The sequence below is a fragment of the Amphiprion ocellaris genome, chromosome 16 (genome assembly GCF_022539595.1).
Source record: "Amphiprion ocellaris isolate individual 3 ecotype Okinawa chromosome 16, ASM2253959v1, whole genome shotgun sequence".
NCBI classification, from domain to species: Eukaryota; Metazoa; Chordata; class Actinopteri; family Pomacentridae; genus Amphiprion; species Amphiprion ocellaris.
The window spans coordinates 19,121,522-19,142,540 of NC_072781.1; the positions used below are offsets into that span (position 1 = coordinate 19,121,522).

Sequence of the window (21,019 nt, forward strand, 5' to 3'; positions counted from 1 at the left end):
ACAATGTTAAAATATATATAATCACCTCTTAACATCATCCCTCATACTGGGGAGGAAATTAAGAGTCTCCAGACCTCCACGTTTGCTATTAGATATCTCATTTACTTTGTACACACAGTGCTAATCTGCACTAATGAATTCTGCCACACCAAGCCAGATCGAGATGACTTAAAATTATTACCACTTCCACAGATATGCCTTTCCTCATTTGAGGCTCAATTTGGCTGGCTCGCAAAAACAGTCTGTCACAGTAAGATACTAATAATTAGGGTTTTAAGATGATTAGTTTATCTCTGTGCTCTTACAGTCCTGCCTCTTATCCACCATGGCCAAAACTTAATAAGAGGCTCTAAGTTTTAAACAGCCAACTCCAAATTACCAAGAAATGACAGAAATAATGAACTGGAGCACATGCCAGGGAGAGAGACACAGAGAGCGAGGGAGACACGGGGAGATGGATGGTGGGAAAGCTGAGAGACATTAATTCAAGTGTGAAATAGAACACAAAGTCTAGTAATCAATAAGGAAATGATTCAGACCTGTAATGCCAAAATTGTTTAGTATTACCAGGACTTTGTGACTCTCATTTACCTTCAGACGCTGATGTGCTCATCAACTTGTCACACACGTAATTAAAGTCACGATAATACTGAGTGAGTGATACCAGTTAATGGTTGCATATTTCAGAGGATGAGATAGAGATTTTACATGTTCAAGATGACATTCAATATAGCATAAGCCGTATCAGCCAACTTTAATATGCGCTGCATTTTGCAAAAGTGAACTGAGCAAATCTCTCATCTTCGGCTAGAGGAAGGTCAAGGAGAGAGCAAGGTCTCCAGCTTTTATTTCTTTTACATGTGGGCCAAAAAGACCTCAATACTTTTTTGTTTATGACCAAAATGTCTCAGTGAAAGCTGACATTGAATGTCTGGTTTGAGTTATCTGACACTTTTTAGATGATTTAGAGTCATTGTGAAATATCCTATTATTTTCTTCAAGTGTCTAGTTTAAAAATTCAGCCAATTCTAAGTTTCCAAAGACCTAAGTTGTGGTTTTAATTTTATTACTTTATTATATATCAATTAATTTGTTGACTATTTTTTTTGAGGGATTAATCAATTAGTTGTTTTGTCTGTTAAAGGTCAGAAAGTGGTTAAAAATAATAATTTCAGTGTTTCTCAAAGATGACATATCTTGTTTTATCAAATATCCAAACATATTCAATTTACTGGTATGGCAGAGGAAGGAAATCTGAAAATATTCACATTTGTGAAGCTAGAATCAGAGAATTTAGATATGTGTTTCTTTAAAAAAAATCAACTGAACAATCAATTATCTAAAAAGCATTTAATTCAATAATTGACAACTAATTGATTAATCACTACAGCTTTGGCATATTTAATTTACCAAAACAAATAGAGAGAAACTGCAGGAAATATTCACAATTATTTGAATCTGGAGCCACTAAATATTTTACATTTGTACTTATTTTCAAAGTTATTCAACTATTAAAACTGTTTGTGATTCATCTTATTTTGCTGTTTCAACTCTATCCCCTTTCTATCTAATGTTTTGATGAAGACTATGGCTTATTTAAATTTTAAATGCGGGGAATACTGCTAAAGTTAGTGAACAAATTATCCCTCTATGTCTATTTAAGTACTACACAAAACACTACAGGTTAAACTTAAACTGTTTTTTTCATAAACTTTTTTCCTTTTCCTGAATTTAGTGTCCAGCCCACCTGAGCCTGGCTATTGACCTTTACCTGTACACATAGCGTTATATGTCTCTCCCTTTATGTTATAGTCATATGGCACACAGAAACTACAGGCTATAATTTATGTATATTACTGGCCCTGCAATAAGATGCAGCCAAAAGAAAGCCTAATGTGAATGAGTGTGAAAGAGCAATTTAAGGATAGATGCCTGTGCCCAGTGCCAGGGGCTATACAAGATTTGCATGCTAATCATTCTAATAATAATGTAATGCCCAGAGCACTTTGAGCAAATTGCGAACCATTGGTCATAGAAGGAAGCTTATCTCGCTGAGAACATGACACAAATATAGGTTAACATTTGAATGATTCCTGGTAATTCACGGACCTGTCAGTAGCCTGGCTCACCTCAATTAGAAACGGTCCACAACAGCTTGTTCTTGACTTTACTTTACAGGAAAGGCTAGCATAGAGTGCTACAAGTCCGAAAATGCCCTTCAATGTGAGCTAAAATGTCACCATACCCTAACAATTACAGCAAAACGCGCCATGTTAGCCAACATACACAAACCAAACCTATACTTGTTAAACGCCCTTCTGACAAAAAAAAACAGCCAATGGGAGCTTTTGTTTCATCTGCGTGCTGTACTGTTTGGCTTTGTTAAGACACTTTTGATTGGACAACGTGTTCCGCGTTGCTATCTATCAGCCAATGAGTGCTTTCTAACAAACAGCGTCACCGTGTTTACCCGGAAATGAAAGTCTCCTGCAATAACTGCTGTCAAAGCCTTTAGTTTTACCGAATTCGTAGCGTTTTAATTTTAGTATCATTAAAAATTACAGTATAATATAGACGTAAAGATTTGGCTCGCTATGTACAGCGGACTCCTGCCCGAAGGTGTAACCGAAGACGACCTCAGTCCAGATGAGGAGGCTGAGCAGAAGGATGTGGAGGAGAGAAGGGAGGGTGAAAAGGGCTCTGCTGAAAATTTGAGCTCTGCGGCGGAAAACACAAGCTCGGTGGTGGAGACACAGCCGACTCACACTGCTAGTGATGCTGACAGTGAATCTCCGACATGCAGTATGCCTGGTATATCCCAGGAGATGTGGCAAGTATGTTGTTTTTGTATACATGAACTAAAGCGTTTGTTGTGTGAGCTACAAGCAAGCTAATGTAGTTGTGCTGCTGTCTGGACTTGTAGAAGTGAACCTAACTATCAGAGTTACATTATTAACATTTGCCATCGTTCTAGTATCCCCAGCCCTGCTTGAACTTGAGCTAACAGCTAACTTAAAGTGATTAATGAGAGGTTGTGAAGCCCTGTTAGACTATAACACAACATTGTATGTGTGCAGCAGAAATAAATCAAGGGCTGTGATGTTGTGAATTACGTTAGTGTGTCTATTTAAGAAATTCCAGGATCTACGGAAGCAGAAAGATGAAGTTAAAATGATGAAAGCCCCTGGAAGAAGAAAAAGAAGACGGCACAAGAAAGGTAGCCACAATACTGCAGTAGAAATTCAGTTGTCGTTATTTTTTGTACCTGTTTTGTGGACAAAAAACATCAGACTTAGTATTTGAGACAAAATGAAAGAAAAGGATAATAATGCTCAGCCCTGCCCATGATAGGAGCTGAGATGTGTTTTTTCAAGATCAATACCAATCCTGATAATTGGTACTAAAGGAGAATGATGACCAATAGGTGGAACCAATATACATTTTACAGTAAAAATTAAAATATCTTCTTGTCAAGTAATATAGAATAACACAAACCTGAACACCTAAATTCATTGGCAAGTCTCTGAATAGTGATACTGTACAAATGTTTAATTAAAAAGCCAAGTTTTCACCCTTTATCCTGCGATTGTGATAGGCTATTTCTCATGACGTGTACACAATCAGATAGTGATGTGGGTGAAACACCAGAGAGTGACTACAGAGAGAGAGGTGGCTGCATCAGAGCCAAAGTAGCACATTTTTGTGTTACAAAAGATAGCAATACCAGTAATCAGAAAAATGCTGAATATCAGATAAGATAATCAGCCAGGCTGTTAATCAGTCGACCTCTACTTTTGATACACCCAGTATACTTTAAAACCTCTGTTTGGCTGGTGATAACATGCATCACATTGTTCTACAAACCTTTAACTATGTCTTGTGTCATTTAACAGGAACAGAGAGTGAGGAACCAACAGAGACAAGGTACAAACATATTGCAATGGCCCATGGGGCAGTTTACGTTAAATAGCTGGCTATAAATAGGAAACTAAAGTGGGACCCATTTCGGCAGCTAATTGTCAAAATATACAGGCAACTTGTGTGCAAGTATTGGTAGTAAATGTGCAGCTAAAGACATGGACTGCAAGGAAAACATAAGCTGGTGAATGCAACACTCCTTGGCAGATGGCTCTGAAATCTCATCAGGTGGATGTTTACACCAAATACATCAGTCTTCACATTTTCACATCATGATAGCAAGTTGATTTTCATACCTTAAGAGAATCCGCTGGTTACCTTGGTAAATGGTTGTTTTATAACACACAGCATATGTGTTTGGCAGGGAACATCCAAAAAACAGTGATCGTTATTGTTTAATCATCCACATGTCCACAAGTTTTAATTATCATCAGCAGTGTCAGACATTTAGGGTTAAATTTAACTCCCATAAACTCCTTAACAAAATGATGTTACAGTGAAGTATGAAAACGTAGATCTGGTTTCAGCATTAGGTGAAGTCCAGTTAAAGGTCGAACATTGAGTGGAACTAGTGAACATACTTTGCCTCATTGTAATGCTGTTCTACATGTAATGAACATTAACAGACATTTTGTCTGTCAGCAGAGAGTGTCAGGAGGAGCAGGAGAAGCCCTGGAATGAGTTGCAGCAGTATTTTGGTGTAAATGATCGATTTCATCCCCCTGCATGTTCCAAACCTCCTCCGAAGGTAAGAAAGACTGCCTTCCAACTTATCTTCTGAGGTTTAATACTGTGTCTGTCGTTGCCGTTACTAACACCTTCACTTCCTTTGTGTTTCAGTGCCACTGTATCTCTTCATTGTTTTATGCGATGTGACATATGGATTAGAAGAATTCTTATGGTAACTCAGCCTGACACTGAGAAGAATATTAGGGATTATGCTCAGCTACATTTAGTGATAAGATTAGGATGAATCTCCTTTCTAGTGTGGTTCAGATTAAAGTGAGATGTAGTTTTTTTCCCCTGCTAAAATAGAATGAAAGTCTAAATGTTGCTTGACAAAAGAAGACAGAGTTACCTGGTGCAGTTTCTGCAGCTGGGACATTCAAATGAATGGTTTGGTAACAGATAGCAATGTGCTGCTTCTGTGGAATTCATAATTAAAAAAAATAAAACCAAACGTTTATCCTTTCAGATACATTTCTGCACTTAAAGATGAATGAACATTTTATGCAAAGGCTTGCAAATTGCCAATGAAGCAAAATATTTGCAAGCTTGATGAACGTTATAACTGACCCAGTGAATAAAAACTGTTCTCATTTCAATTTGAAATCCCTTTAATGATTATTTTGGAGTATTTTGTGCTTAGTTTATCTCAACGCAGCATAAAATTAAGTTTTTGCTGATTTTAGCCTCATTTTGAATAGGCCAACTATGAAAGGATAAAAGAAATGATTAACAAGCTGAATGAAACAGTTGTCACATGAACATAATGAGACCCTCCTTCATCCCTCAAATGCAGATCCTTGTAATTAATATATAGATATCTATGTATATTTTTTCTTTAATTCTGGAAAGTCTTTCACACAATCATTTGAGGAAAAACTAAATTGTGTAGCTGCCATTTGTCATTATACATCTGCCAACAGCCTTTCTTCAGTGACCTTAAACACTTTTCATGGAATGGAGGATGATGGTCTGTCATTTTGTTCGTGAGATGCAGCAGCCGATAATTGAGATCACGAGTCAGGTTGTATTAATGTCAGCTTCACTATATATGCGGAATAATGACGCATGCTAAAGCAACGTGAATCAACTACAGTTGCAAAGAAAATAGTTCTACTAATTTAGTGGTTTTAAACCTGATGGTATTGTTCCTGTTCTTTTACAGTGAGTCAACAATACATCAGAGGGGACACATTAATAATTACAGCCTCTCTCCAGTGTATTCTTTTACCATGATGAAATTTTTGGGGCTGAAGAAATCTGGTGCTCGGCTTCCTCAGATAGTCTCATCACAGCAGAACTGCCTTGCCATCAGTAACCGGGGGCTTCTCTGCACCCCCCTCTGCTTAGGCCTGTAATGGAAATGTGTAATTAAAGAGTCACATTTATGTTTGGTAATCTCCTGTAGCATTTCTAAGATTTCCCCACTAATATCCAATCAAAAAGGTTTTCATTTGTGAAGCAAAATCTACATATTTGTAGTAATGGCAATCATATTAAAAATAAGGCCCTGAGGACTTTTGAAGTTACTCTTTGATTTTTTTTTTCTCGCTACCCCATTTCAAAAAAAAAAAAAAAAATCTGAATTTTTTTTCCCTCTTCTGCAGTCCGGCCTAGAAAAGAGCATAGAGAGGGCCATAGCTGAAGGGGACATTGCAAAGGCGGAGGAGATGAACGACAGACTCGCCACTCGAGAGGTACGTTGTGCTGATAAGAGATCTTTGGGGTGCTCCCGCTGTGACAAATCAGGCTAATGGATCCGTGGCCATTTCTGCTGCAAAGACATAGAGGAACAAAAACACACGCAGATATCCACCATTCAGTCCTGCAGCCCTTTTCCATTGAGTTAATGGAAAGCCCTCCCCTTAGTTTTGAAGTGCTGCAGTGTCTAAAGGACTTTTGGCTCTGCTTTTTAATGAAGGGTACATTGCTTTCAAGCCAACTGTTAAATCATTCTCCAGGTAAGAGTTTCATACCTTTGAAGTGTACATGTCCCTAAATGCAGTGCCTGAAGTTTTGTAACTAACCGCCTTGGCAGGCATCAAGGATCAAGTGGTTTGAAACTAATTTAGCATAAAATGTAGCCCACACACACATATAATTGTGGTTAAAAAGACATACAGCCACGGTGTTACTTCTGCACTGGTGGAAATTGCTGCACTTGAAGCATCAAAGTTAAACTTCTTTGTTTTATGATGCATGTTGCTTACAGCATCACATCAGCTTTTTCATTTCATAATAGTGGCAACAGAGAGATGGGGCACGCTGCAGGCTCAGGTTTTATTGTCGGTCAAGGTTTTCAGTAGAGTAGCAGGGGCCAGTGGTTCAAGAAATATTTTACTCTGGAATGACATTTTACTTTTGTCTTTTAATAATTTACTCAATTTTGCTCGACATATAAACACAAGAATCTCTCATATCATGTCACAATCCTATAAGTTTAGATTTTGGCCACCAGTTTAAGTTACTTAAACATAGTTTCCAAGATATGTTTATCATTTTTGCATGGTGAACAGCTCTTCTGCAATACCCATGAGACGCCATTGCTATGGAGAAGAAGCAGGTCAGAGGCACTCATTTATTTAAAAGCTTTGCCATTCTACTTTCAGACAAAGCAGCGCACACTTGCTTAATTCTTCAAAAACTGTGTATCCAAAAATGAACTGATTTAAAGCAATAGTTCAACATTTTGGGCATAAACTTACTTAAAATACATGCGTAAATTAACTTGAGAAAATCAATATTAGTCTTATGTCGCATGCTAAATAGGAAGCTAAAGCCAACAGTCTTGGCAAGCTTAGTTAGGCACAAAGAGTGGAAACAGCTAACCTGCTCTAACCTTTCCGTTGGTTGCCTGGCAACTGCTCCCAGCGCTATGATTGGTTGTTTCTCAGCGAAATTCACCTTTGAGTTGTAGCCAACTTCTCTTCTTGCATTTTTATGTGTTTCTATGTCACCTTTTGTGTGTACGTGTGTGTGTTTTAGAAAGAGTTGTTTATCTGTGATTTTTTTTTGAGGATTAAATTTGGGAGTTAATAGAGAATCATGTAGCAATATCTGAGAGAAAAAATAATAGAAGTTTTACTTGTACGAGAACCAGCACTGCCTGAAATAGTCGCTCCTATTTTTGTTATTCAACAACACTGCATCGATGAATCACAAATCCAAAACAACATATGTGAAAACAAGTGACAAAAAAGATGATATTCAGCATGTAATGGCACCAAAGACTGTAAATAATAGTATAAAATGTGTCTTTTCATAATATTTAACTGGTAAATGTTTTCCTCTAAAATGTCACCCTCTTCAAAGAGTACCGGTATGCTGGCTCCTAAAACAGGGTTCTATGTTTGAAGTGAAAAAAAGCAGTTGTACTATTCACTGAATTGGCATTACATATGTGCCCCTGTATCTGTAGTGTGTAATAGACGCTGATGTGCAGCATCAGAGCCCTTCCATATTCCCATCTTAACTGCTAGCAGAGTGGTCAAATATTGGGGAGTTAAATGTAAGCTCTTGTGAGTGGCACCTGCGCTGTACTTTCAGAAAGCCTCTTAGAGCGCTGGTGGATTGGTTTTAGTCTGAGCTGAGGTTCTCGCCTCCCTGGCACCTGCCTTGTGTCTTGCCAGGACCGTGATGGGATGTGACAGCAGTTTGGCAGCCACAGCTCATTGTTTAGCAGCGATAACTTCATTTCAAGAGAGTATAGAAGTGACCATTTTGAAATCCCGAAAACCTAGGTGATGCAAAGTTGTACGTGTTTACTTCTGAACAGAAAAGAAGGCAGTCCTGTGTATAGTACATAAAAAAGAGGACAAGAGATGGCAGCTAGAAGCCAAAAAGTCTGAAGGATTCTGAATCAGTTAGAAAGGATTATAGTATATCTTAAATGATGCAGCCTGTAATACAGATAGCTTTAAGACCAACATGTTTGTTTACAGTGCTCCTGTTCACTTTTGACAGGAGCACTGTGACAAACATTTAGAGGATCAATAATCTCCACTGTGGCCAGAATCAATTTCAAGGTTATAATTGAGTGGCTCATTTGGTACGGAATGGCTTAGATGTTTAATTTGTTTACGGTCATAACACCAAGACATGATTGTGGCAGGCTTTTCACTGGAATGGTAGGAACAGGTTTTCTTCACAAAAAATGCAAAAGCATTCCGACAGCTGTGAAGAACTAAAGAGGCCTGTTTGTCCCTCTAGGCATTGTTTTGTAAAGAAAATGCTGGTACATGTTGGATGACAATGTTTTAGTGTATTTTCATCCTCAATCTAACGGATTCCCACTTATCTCCTCAAAGCAAAGGGAAATGGGAGGAAGATAGAGAGCTTGCTGTCAGAATCCCTTCTTTTATAAGACGAAAATGTTTGTTTCTTCTGTTTTGAGCTCTCTCAAATCAATTAATGATTTCCATTTGCTCTACTTTGTTTTTTTAAATCTGAACATTCAAACAATTTGGTACAAACCTTTTTTGAAGGCTCCTTACAAATTCCAAGATATGTGCTCTTTCATCTGTCAAACTTCTGAGACGCGCTGCTTGGATATTGCAGGTTGAGGTTTTTTATTCTCATTACAGTTTTTCAATGTTTCTCAAGGCTGAATGTCTTTGTTTTAGATTAATTCATAAAGACATGTTTGGTTTTTCAAGTGAAAGTATTAACGCCTCCAAAGATGGTGCAAAGAAATCCCGTCCCCTTTTAGGTAACAAAATATTATTAGTGTCTACATTGCTTAGACAAAGCTCCCTAATGTATTTCTTTAAACTGTGCAGATAGGGTTTCTTTTCTCATAAAGATGTCTGTTGATCCTCCGCGACACGTGTAGATTTCTTTTCACAAGCCGTAGAAGACACAAAATAATTTGAAAAGCTTCTTTCCTCTAAAGTAGTCCTAGTAGTTCAGTAGATTAAAAGGTGCAAGTCCTCCAATTAAGAAGACTGGGTCTCTATCCTTTGATTACTGCACATTATTTTACACTGCAGCAAGTTGCATGTAGGCTAATTAATTCTGTAATTAGCATAACATGGAGTGACTGACACATAACAGTATAAACGGCTCAAAGACTGTCAGGAGGCTTGATAGCATCCAGCGGCTCATATTTGACAGACAGATTTTTCAGCTATTCCTGGTAAATGAACCAAAAAGGTGATTGCTGATGAGTACTGCAGAATACTGTGGGGCTTCCCAAGTCTGTGGTTTGGTCTGTCGGTGATTAATTGTGCAATGTTTGCCAGTGACATTTCTTTATTTCCTTTGTGAATTTCAATCAGGCATTAGATTTCTGGGCAATTTCTGTAAAAGTAGACTTACCAGAATATTTGGATCAAATAAAGCACCTAAGTCATGTACTAAGACATGGACTTTTGTCATTAATTCTTTGCAGTTGGCAGTAAGAAATTAGGTTAAAATAAGTTCACTGTTGGAGATAAATAAGACAGAGAAGTTGGTAAAATATATTCAATTTCAGCAGCCTGATTTTGATATCACAAAGCCACATCATCAGCATGCAGGAGTAGATTGGCCATTGAGAAGTCTGGGAATTTTCTGGTGGGCTGGTCTTGTGAGTGCTGGTCTATTTTTGCCAACATGCAGGTATTCAAACAGGTCATCTTATCTGCAGCAACATGGTGGTGAAATCCATAATAGCACGTAGCAATTGCCATCACAGCCAAAAGTATCTAGTGCAGTTATCGAATACTTGTTAAAAGTATGTGTCATAGGAGAGGGGTGAGCTTGGAGTGTTTCATCATGGTTGCCAACTTTCACTGCATCAGCCTTATAGCCTATAAGGAATGTAATAGCTGATAACAAGGCCAGTAATAAAAATAATTACTTAAATACTCAACCAAGACAAACAGGTAAACATGGCTCTGAAAGGATGGATGAGGAAGGATGAGGAACCAGCACAGATCTAATTAGCAGAGCACTATTACACAATACATCATTCATACAACCAGGTTGGATTACTTCATTCAAGTTACTTATTGTTGCATTACAATAAGTAGAATGAAAGGCAAGTCTGCTGCTGTATGTTAGCAAAGCAGGCTATTGGGTTTCAGACGATCACTACATTAACTCAACTCTGCCTTTTTTCTTTTTGTACACTCAAATATCAGAACGGAAACCTTGGAAAATGAAAACAAAAATCTTAACAGATTTAGTGCATGTCTTTTAAAATATATATAATATTTTTGATCAACACGTTTTGTCTGTTCAAATTTGGTTTCCAGGTTGCTTTTTTGCTGCCTTTCTGCCCCTGTCAACATACGTAACACACTCATGATGATCTAGATTTAATAACATTAAGCTAGGAGGAGTAAAGGCTCTAAAGTTGATCCCTATGGAACACCTTATGTGACACATAAAATAAGATTACTTAGGTATGATACACTACCAAATGAGTAGTTTAAAAATCCCAACCACCTTAAATTCATTGAGTCAATTTAGACAATTTACTGTATCAATAGTCTTATAAGGGTGGACGAAAACTTATGATTTTCTGAGACTGCGTTGGTGTTGCAAATGAAGGTTTAGTGCTAAACATATAATCATCTTTGCACCCTAAGTTGAGAGAATAAAAATGAGCTCAGCAAGGCAAAATTTGCTTTGTCTGCTTTACACTTTGCCACACCAATCTTCTTTCTTGTTGTAGTATTTCATTCAACATCATCCTTACAATAACTATTTGTTTTATAAAACAGAGCCGCTGAGTTGCTTTAAAATTGTCAGTAGCTGTACTTTATATACAGTAAGTGGGTATATTTCTTGACAAAAGACCGTCATGCTGTGTTAGAGCTTACAGTTCCCCTGTAGCACTCATCGCAGCTATTAGTGTGGCATTACCACTTCAAAACAGAAGCTCTCTATAGCCTCTCACAATGGGGGATGTCAAGTCCATTTCATGACTTCCAGGAGCTAAACAATATGTAAAATTTAAAAAAGTAGTTGAATTGCTGCTGGCCTTGCTTGAACCACCAGGAAAGAAGCACACCTGTAAATGGTCCCAAATACAAAGAAGTATGTTCTGTATGTTATAAAATGCAGATTTTCTTTTGAGGAGTAAACATTCATGCTCTAGGGAGGATCGGTATGTTTCAGACATGTTGGGTGTCGAACTGTTAAGGCAGTTTTACTCTATAAGGAGTAGTGACTTTTCTGGTTGGAGCTCCAAACACTACCAAGTGTCTACTAGAGCTGAAAATGAATTGATTTCTTATCAAAATTGCAATTTTAAACAGTTGGCAGATCTTAGAAGCTGCAGTTTAGCAGCATTGTGCAGTAAATCTGACCCAGGGTTTAAAATGTCATGCCTTTGGGTTTAAAAATTCATGCTGTTCTTCTTATGTGTGTATTGATTGTGTCATGGTAATTCTTCATCATGTTTAACATCTATTACATACTGAATATTGAATTGCTTGGCTATAAAAAACAATCTCGCAAATCTAGTCGCAAGATTTTTTGCAAATCGCTTAATCTGCCTGTGATGCCACTGCAATTGATCACACAGTTCATAAAAGTCAACTGGATGAGTGGCTATTTATTCACATTATTAGTCTTTATTAGATTTTAAGTCTTGTGAATGTTTCCTGCAATAAGTTGACCTCATAGATGTATTCAGAACTGTTCGTTAAGTCCTTCATTTACTGGCTAGATTTCCATCCTCTGACTTGGTCACTGGCCGTAATCCAGTTCCGTAAACTCATTACATCTACCTTTATTAGCCAACACTTATTAATGTCTTATTGTCTGTTGTTTCTGCAGAAATTTAAGAGTTTTAGGAATATATTACAGAAAAGACGCAGTGCATTTCTGTTGAATGTTGTTGTGTATTGTTTGTTAGCTTGTTACATGAAACCCCCAACAGTATTTGTGTTAACCTAATGTAGCCTCATTTATGAGCAGTGCCTTCCTGCAGTCTGGATGGACCTTTGATGGTGAATTTTTCTTCAGACCTCATTTTGACCAAGATTAACCTGATTAGTCAAAATGGTTCAAAATTGGTCTCTCCCAATAGTTAGATGGTTCAATAATTAGCCATATGAATATGTATTAACTGAAGCCCTTTATAGCTTCTGTAGCTTTTGAACATGTGGATGGTTATAATATCCCTCATTATGTTCTAGCTCGTATTTCAATAGAAGCAGCAGCTGAAAGGAAAAGCCCCACTGTCCTTGAAATATACCCTTTGGAAAGCCTCGCTTAAATGCTGTGAAACAAAGGTGGTGCAGCATTTTGTCAGAGGAGACATGGTGGCTTAGTTGAAACAAAGAGCTGAACTAAGAGTGTTTCATGATATTTATGTTATGTTACACTTTTTCTTTCTTCTCACCACCTTCTCCCTGCCATGCCCCGTGTTTGTAATGAAATCAAAAAATTAATGAGCATTGCCTTTGTGGAAAGTGAGGCTTTATCAGATCCTGACTTTCCCCGCCCCACATCAGAGAAGGAGTCTGACACCCCCCCACCCCCCCCAGGGCCACCTCGCAGAGAGTTTAGGGAAACTCTCTTCTTTGTTCATTTTTCCTTCAGCATAAGCAATTTATCACTGAATGAACTTTTATTGTATCTCTGGATGACTCACATTAAATTTTCGCCCATTAATTTTGAAATGGATTTTGAAATGGGTACTAAGCTTTTATCAAATGCCTGGGAATCTCATTTGGATTATTGTATTTCATTAATTACTTGATAGACAAAGCATACTTTTCAATGTAGATTTGTGTGCTGTTTAATTAATTAGCATGTTTTCTCTTTTAATTAAAGCCATTTTTTTAAATTAAAGCCCACAGCAAAACACATATATAATTTGTTTGTAATTAGGCCTTAATTGGTGGTAGTGGAAGCTTAGCACCCTCAGTTTCTTTTTTCATGATTGCCATTTTATTGCCAGTCACTCATTAATTAAACTGTTTTTTCTAATTAGCTTATAAAACTGTTGATGGCATATTATTGTAAGTGTGAGTTCAAAGCTTGCTAATAAGCCTACCCTACTCAGAAGAGGCAAGATAATGGAATATGCACAAAGCAGGCGAACTTTCAGAGATTTTTTTTTGTCTGCTCCCTAAAGATGACATGTCATGTGTATCTAGCATCAGATTACTAGAGAAGAAAATGGAGACATGGCTTTTCTTCTGTGCCTTCCCTGGAGTGACTGTCTTTTTGTTTGTCATGTAATTCTGTTTGTCAAAGTGGGGAAAAGATTACAAAAAGCTCTTATGAGGCCGTGCTGACAAACTTTTGTGGGAGTATAACAGCATGAAGGTGATGTTTGGACTGTAATAGAATTAACAGCATAATTGTTTGTCATCTGATGCTGTACAGCATACTGTCTATTCAAGCAGCCATTGTTCAGCTAATAAACAGATTCCAACACACTTGAACAGGAAATATTGCAATCTACTACCTTTATTTAACAGATAGAGTTACCAGTAGTGTTATAGATTAAAATTTTACACAAAAAACATAATGAGCTTGTAAAATATGATTTTTTTATTAATGAAGCCACCCTACAGTATATAAAATTATCAGTCCAATGCTTCATTGAAAAATACTAAATTAATAACCAACTGTTTTTGGAAGTAGTTAATCATTTAATATATCTTTAATGCAAAAATGTCAAACATTTAAGTTTTCATGCCTCTGAATTTGTAAGGATTTTCTGCTTTTCATTATCTTAAATTACAGGAAACTGAATAATTTGGTGTTTGGGCTTTTGGTTGGACTAAATCAAATGAAAGATATCCTTTAGATAGATGGACAGACAGACAGACAGACAGACAGATAGATAGATTTAGGTAGATGGAGAAAACAATCTGTAGATTAATTACTTAGACAAAATAATCACTAATTGCAGGCATAGTTATTGTTATTGCCTTTTCTCCACTTCATTAAACTACAACAGTAAAATGCTGCTCGACATTCAATTATCAAGAAGTGCTTTTTTCTGTTGTAATTTATTTAAACAGTTAGTGCAGGAGTAATTTCACAGCATTTTTAAAGTATATTTCTTTTATTTTCACCTTGGCCAAAAAAAAGAATCATGACTTTCACTGACATGAAAAGAATTTAAATGCTATCAGTTTTTAGAAACTATTAAATGTACAAGTACGTTTTTTTTAATGTCTGTCTTTCTCGTCTTCCATGATATTAAAAGCAATACCATTGGGCTCTTAGACTCAACAGTTAATCAGGTAAATAAACTGTAGATTAATAAATACTTAAAATAACCTTGGAGTTTTTTTTTTTGGTTTTTTTTTTACACATCAGGTGATTCTAAGACCAAAAACTGTGCTTGATGCACATCTCCTATGTTTACTCTGGTCTGTTGCTTTAGAGATTTTAAAATGGACTAAGTGAATGAAACATTGTATTTCCTTCCTTTCAAATGCGATATGGGTGGTATTGATTGACCCCTTAATCTTTTGACCTTCCTAGTGTCGCTGCAACGCTGAGGCTCTGCAGCCAGAGACACTTTATTCTCCCCTCCGCCTCAGTCCCAACAAATTATGCTGAAATAACACACAAGCTGCCTAATCTGATATTCATTCCTTTCTTATATAGCCCTGCTTTCCAAAGTTGACTAAGGCCACATTATTTAGGCATTAAGGTAGTGTGATAAGGGAATTAGGCTGGTCATTAATCGTTTACACGTCAAATGCAGCAGAGCAGCTCGGGGAGGTGATTTAGCGAGGCAAAGCCATATAGCCCTTGTTAATCCACCTCTCACTCGTTTTAATTGGAAGAGGCTTCCTGGATAGGAAATTTATGAATGGGTTTAAGGCCATTTCTTCCTTAAAGCCATCATTTATTTCATATTGTTAATAGGAGCTTTAACACTTTATCCACATGGAGACGTATTTTTCTCATCTTTCATTCAGCTATTGTTCTTTTTGCACTTGCTGTTTAATTACCACAATGTTTTTGTGATCCCTGTGCTACTCGTGTATCAAACGCCTCCGAAATGATGCAATGAAACAGACACACAAATGAAAATAAAGTGTGGAAATGTTATTAAGATAGACTCAGTATGCCTTGTCTATGGTCTACACAGCAGCATTGCATTTTTTTTGTATCAAGGCCCCACGTTTGGGTCTCCGCTTGAATCTCCATGACGACCGAAACATGAATGAACAGAAAACGGTACTATTGACTTAACCCTCCTAGTGGCCTTAAGCTGCTGCTGCTGCAGTGCCAGCATTGTGCAGCATGAATTTTTTGCCTTCAAATCTTCCAAAGGTCAGAGAATTAATCCTCTGAATAAACCTTGTTTTTAGCAGGTCTGTGCACAGGCCACACAGGGGAGAGAAACAAGGTGCAGAAACATTCCTGTGATGGACACTTAATTGTACATTAATATGGAGTGGAGTGGGAAGAATTGCCTTTTAGGAGCCACATAAACAAAGAATGCAGGAGGCTTCCTGTCTCCTGCCTGTATCCTGCTTTGTACTTCCATTCTTATTTTTCACCAGCCTCTGATGTGAAAGGATTTGGCACTAAGATGCACGCAAGGGGAGGGGGAAAAATCCTGAAAAGTGGATCAAAAAAGTAAATGAAAAATAATGTCATATTACTGAAAATATGAGAGGCTAATTTGTGCCGACTTTTTGCTAATTTTGTTCTCGCCACAGAAAGAGGAGCCGTCACCTGCTCGGCGCCACAGCGCTGACAGTGCCAGTGATCCATGAAATAAGCTGCCGCTGGCTTTGTTCAGATAAGAATGAACAAATCTGCACAATGTACTGCTCTCGGAATCTCATTTTCATACTTGCATGCAGGCTAAAAGAAATAAGCTGTTTGCAGGCTTGATTAATCAGACATTTGAGGGGTTTTTTTGTCTCTTTGATCTGTTCTGTCTCCTAGGTAACTTGGTTGACATTAATGTTGAGCCCCAGTAAAGACAATCAGGCAGTGTAGACTAAACTGATAAAAAAAAAGGAAAAAAAATAAAGACCTTTAATGCTTTAAATGTAGGAAAGGCTATGTTGTGAATTTAAAAGAGGGGGGAATGAGGGCCATGAAAGTGGGTTTTAATTTTGCTTTTGGAATGTTGGGGAAGGCGTGTTTTCAAGACCTTTTGCATTTCAAATGCAACCCCACAGGAGAGCAGGTTAATGTGGGTAATCCTAGTGTAGGAAAAAAGAAAAAGCTCTGTCTGTAAATCTCCAAATGAAACCATTTAGCATCGTGCAGTTTCGTTTGATTTGCTCCCAGAATGAGCCAGTGTGTGTGTGTGTTTTTTTTTTTTTTTCAAACACTGAGAGCAGGAGCTGTTCTCGGATTTGTCAACAATTTAATAAACGTGTGGTTTATAATCTCCAGGTGCATCGGAGCCTCTCGGTAGCGTTTAGCACCTACACCACTCCAACAAGGAGCGGGGAACACCCTGGAGTGGTTTTATCTGCTCGCAAATCAACTGCAAATGTGAGAGAAATCACTCGTTATAACTCTCTTTCAGAGGAGAAAACATGATTTGAGGAATTTAAAACCTATAAAACGGCAAAGAACTGGAGAACTGTCATAGTATGTATGCTTCAGGTTATGCAGACGCTCTCACAAATCTTCCAGTGACTGTATAGATGAATGCCTTGAGGGCCCAGCCGGAGCCCAGTACTTGCAGCCAGCCGAAGCCCTTATCTTAAATCCAAGCAAAGTACCATTAATCTTTTTGAAAGACCTTTATGGCTTTTAATGTATCCCAAATTAGAACATTTTACACCCTTGGTTCCTGAAATATGGTGATAAAAAGCCTTTAGAGTTTAATTTTTCCTGCCTGCTCGCTCTGACCTGCTTAATCCCAGCATGCATTAGGAGATATTTTAGTTTCAGTCTTTCTAATAAAGTTTATCCCACTTAATTATAATTGAAACATTTTTTTCCAGCAGGTCTTTTTTTTTTTTTTCAAGTGGCGCAGTGGTGGCACATTTCTTCATTACCTTAAGACTTTCTTTCCCCCCTGATTGTACTCTGAATATTACAGAGAATTACCCAAAGGTTTGGTGAAATTGTTCCAAGTTGTTTATCAAAGTTTGCCTTTGCTTGAATAATAAACCTATCTCAGGAGTGAAAGAGGAGGCAGGATTTTTTTCCTTTGTTTCCTGTGCTTCTGTGTGACTGGGGTTATTGGGATTATTCTGCTTCACAATACACACGTCTTCCCTGGGATTTGAATGTTTGCCTCTTGCAGTCACGGTCATTCTCTTCACTTCTGATTTCAGCGGCTGCCTGCGTTACTCCAAACAGAATCAGTGTCTTTTACATTGGTGACAAGCTGAAAAATGCATTTTTGATACATGCAACATTTTTGAGATGGGAGAAAAATGGCAAAATGCTTGACATTGTTTCTCTCATTGCTTGTTTATTTCATTTGCATGTTAAACACAAAAGAAGCAATCTACAAGAAATTATGTGTGGGAGAGACTTCAAACAAAAGGGAAAATAGAGCATATTAGAACAATTTTAATAAGAAAACGCTAGTGTAATTTGTGGAGCTATGGGGCATTTCAACACCCACAAAAAAACACATTTCTACGCTCATATTCACCTTTGTTGTTGCACTGTTATGTTTATTTCTTTTTTATTTCATTTTTCACCGGCTATTACCGCTTAGAGGTGTTTACAATATGCAGATTATAAACCGTTTGACGGGTTGAACTTTTGGAGAAGATGAAGATGTCAGTGAAATATGCTCGTCATTTCCCACAGTGACATTATTTAAGAAAATATTTTCATCTGACAGCAAAACAAAAAACGAATTTTCACAGCTTTTCTTAAAGAACAGACTTAAATTATTTAAAATTTGAATTATTCTTTTTACAAAGACAGAGATTGAAAGATGGAGTTCATGATTCTTCAGAAAGGTTCTTGATGTTTAGCTAGTTAGCATATTTCTGGAGTTAGCATTTGCCAGAATAACCATCCTCTTGCTGCCATTGCCCCATTTCCCCTCGTACTGTACAGAACACGCTGGAATAATGTTGTGAGCCGGTTGCTTTGTGTTTCCCATTTACAAATTTACAGAGCTACGGCTGCACACCTGATTTTATATCAGACCAGACAATTACCAAACCGTGAGGAGATTTTCACGGAAAATTCCCAAAAAGTGTATTTGATTAGAATTGCTGACTTCACCTTTAATTTTTTTGCCACTTTAAATGTTTACATTTATCATGCCGTATTATAATGGAGGGTCCAGAAGGATCTACTCCTGCAACTGATGGTCTTGACCACCACAGACCTTTGGGCTGAACATCATGAAGTCAGTCTGGGTTGACATGAAGAGACGGAAGACAATGAGTCACATGAACTCCAGAGAAGAAGGTCTCCAAGACATTTTGTAACACCATTAATACCAACTACCGAGGAGATCTAGTGCTGTTGTGAAGGCACTGTGTGACCGCATCGAGTATTGGTCATTTACTTTTGTTCTGATTTCTGCACTTTAGAGGAATCTTAGACAGTACTGTACATTGAATAAAACATTCCAGCAGTTTTTATGCTTATCCAACATTGTCACATTTATACACTACTGTTCAAAAGTTTGGGGTCACTTAGAAATGTCCTTATTTTTGAAAGAAAAGCGTTTTGTTTTCCAATGAAGATGACATTAAATGAATCAGAAATACAGTCTAGACATTGTTCATGTGGTAAATAATTATTCTAGCTGGAAAAAGCTGATTTTTACTGGAATATGGGTTCTGTATAGCATCTAGAGACAATCAGAATTGTAATTGGTGGTATACAAATAAAATTGAATTGAATGGAATATCTCCATAGGGGTACAGAGGACGATTTCCAGCAACCATCACTCCTGTGTTCTAATGCTACATTGTGTTAGCTAATGGTGTTGAAAGGCTAATTGATGATTAGAAAACCCTTGTGCAGTTATGTTAGCACATGGATAAAAGTGTGAGTTTTCATGGAAACCATGAACTTGCCTAGATGACCCCAATCTTTTGAACGGTAGTGTATATATGTCACTACCCAACAGATTTTCAGATTATCAGTTTATTCGTGCCTATTCGTGCCACGTTATATTCCTTATTGCTATTGGTATATATAATGTATGCTGTTGTGGTGAAGCAAACTGACTTTTTTTCCTTCTTTTTCCTCTGTCTAAGGTGTGTATTTAATCACCAATCCTAATGTGGCTTACTGTCGTGTAAAAGTTGCTAAACTGTAGGACAGTAGAGCATTCATGGTTTTGCTGTGGTGTGGAGGAGGCAGCGGAGACGAGAAGAAGCCACCCTCACACATCAGTCAGAAAGGTTTTTCTTGCCACAAACTGATTTCCATTCTCTAATGGTCCTCTCGTCTGTCTGCCTCTAAATAGATAGCTGTGAAAATCGCTCAAGCCGCTGATTGCCGTGACTTTGTGCAACGCAAACAGGAAGAGGAAGCTTTGAGGGCAGCGCAAAAAAGGAAGAAGCAAATAGCCTGGGGGTACGACATCTCTCTCTGTCCTCATGTTTATGTTTGCCATCGTTTCTGCCATGTGTGACACTCTGGGTTCAAGTGCATTGGTGATAGACCCACTGAAGCCTGAATCAGCCGGACTTTGAATGATTACTCATGCAGTGATTGAAGTTGACAGCTAAAATGCATTCATATAGGGCCCAGTGATTTAATGTTTTTCTGTGTTGCAGGTTTGAGGCAAAGAAGCGATGGGAAACCAAAAGCAACATGGGCTACATGTGAGAAACATGGAGGAAAAGAAGCAGGACTCTGATTTTTGTAGCTAATTTGATAAAAGTTGTGTTTTTTTATAGTGAACTGATCGTGTTTCTTTTTATTCTTGTATATTTTGAAGACTTTACATCAGCAGCATGTAAGGAGGGAGGAAAGTCACGCTGTTGGCTGTGGAAAAAAAAACCCAATCCACAGAGTACAAGAGAGAGAAAAAATTATGGAGCATTCAAATTAATTCCTAAGGCGCCCATTGGTGTCTGCATTGTGTTATTTTTCATTACATTTCAGTGATTTGAGCGTTCTGGCCCCTTTTTTTCCCTTCAAATTAAATCTGGTGTACATTACTGGATGATGCGTTTATTTATTGCTGTAAAGTGGGTTAATCATGAAGGCGCTCCTTTCTTCTTCTGAGGAAGAGAAAGGAAAGATTAGGGCTCTAATGCAATGTACAGGATAATGTGCGATAGGATTTGGGAGTAGAAAATGAAATTTGGCTGCTGTAAACTGTTGTGAGCAGTCGTAAACTGGAAGTTTGAAACAGAGGCTTTGCTGTTGGCCCTCGCCCATGCTGGGAGACTTGCTATTGTTTCTCAGGCTGAACAAGAGCCACGCGCTGTTTCTCGAAGCCTACACTCGCCGCTCATTGTGCGATGAGCTCTCTTCAGCATCTGTAAACTCGTCTAAA

At 37.8% G+C, this 21,019-nt stretch overlaps 2 protein-coding genes across 4 annotated transcripts in view; one reads left to right on the forward strand and one right to left on the reverse strand.

The window, feature by feature from the left end:
- Positions 1 to 2,308, reverse strand: part of pik3ap1 (phosphoinositide-3-kinase adaptor protein 1) — a 38,274-nt gene extending 35,966 nt beyond the window's left edge. Inside the window, exon 1 of one of the 2 annotated variants that reach the window (XM_023277119.3) lies at positions 2,130 to 2,308. The gene's annotated coding sequence lies outside the window, so the exon portion shown is untranslated. Of the gene's footprint in view, positions 1 to 2,109 lie in introns of both variants that reach the window. The other variant, XM_035951385.2, reaches the window with a different exon arrangement.
- A 147-nt stretch (positions 2,309 to 2,455) lies between these two features.
- On the forward strand, positions 2,456 to 20,678 carry fam204a (family with sequence similarity 204 member A). Of its 2 annotated transcripts, none has more exons than XM_023277142.3 (7): positions 2,456 to 2,834; positions 3,133 to 3,217; positions 3,894 to 3,924; positions 4,561 to 4,666; positions 6,252 to 6,341; positions 19,979 to 20,088; positions 20,292 to 20,678. In XM_023277142.3, exons 1-7 carry the CDS (start codon positions 2,595 to 2,597, stop codon positions 20,341 to 20,343), a joined length of 714 nt encoding a protein of 237 aa, XP_023132910.1. In that variant the 5' UTR covers positions 2,456 to 2,594; the 3' UTR covers positions 20,344 to 20,678. The 2 variants fall into 2 exon arrangements, with proteins under 2 accessions (XP_023132910.1, XP_023132911.1); XM_023277143.3 differs by having other exon boundaries at positions 4,564 to 4,666.
- The last annotated feature ends 341 nt before the right edge of the window (positions 20,679 to 21,019 follow it).

Coding starts and splice junctions, on each gene's coding strand:
- fam204a (XM_023277142.3), top strand. CDS start 2,595: ATGTACAGCGGACTCCTGCCCGAAGGTGTAACCGAAGACGACCTCAGT. Junction 3,925..4,560: donor GAGGAACCAACAGAGACAAG/GTACAAACATAT, acceptor TTTGTCTGTCAG/CAGAGAGTGTCAGGAGGAGC. Junction 20,089..20,291: donor AAGAAGCAAATAGCCTGGGG/GTACGACATCTC, acceptor TCTGTGTTGCAG/GTTTGAGGCAAAGAAGCGAT.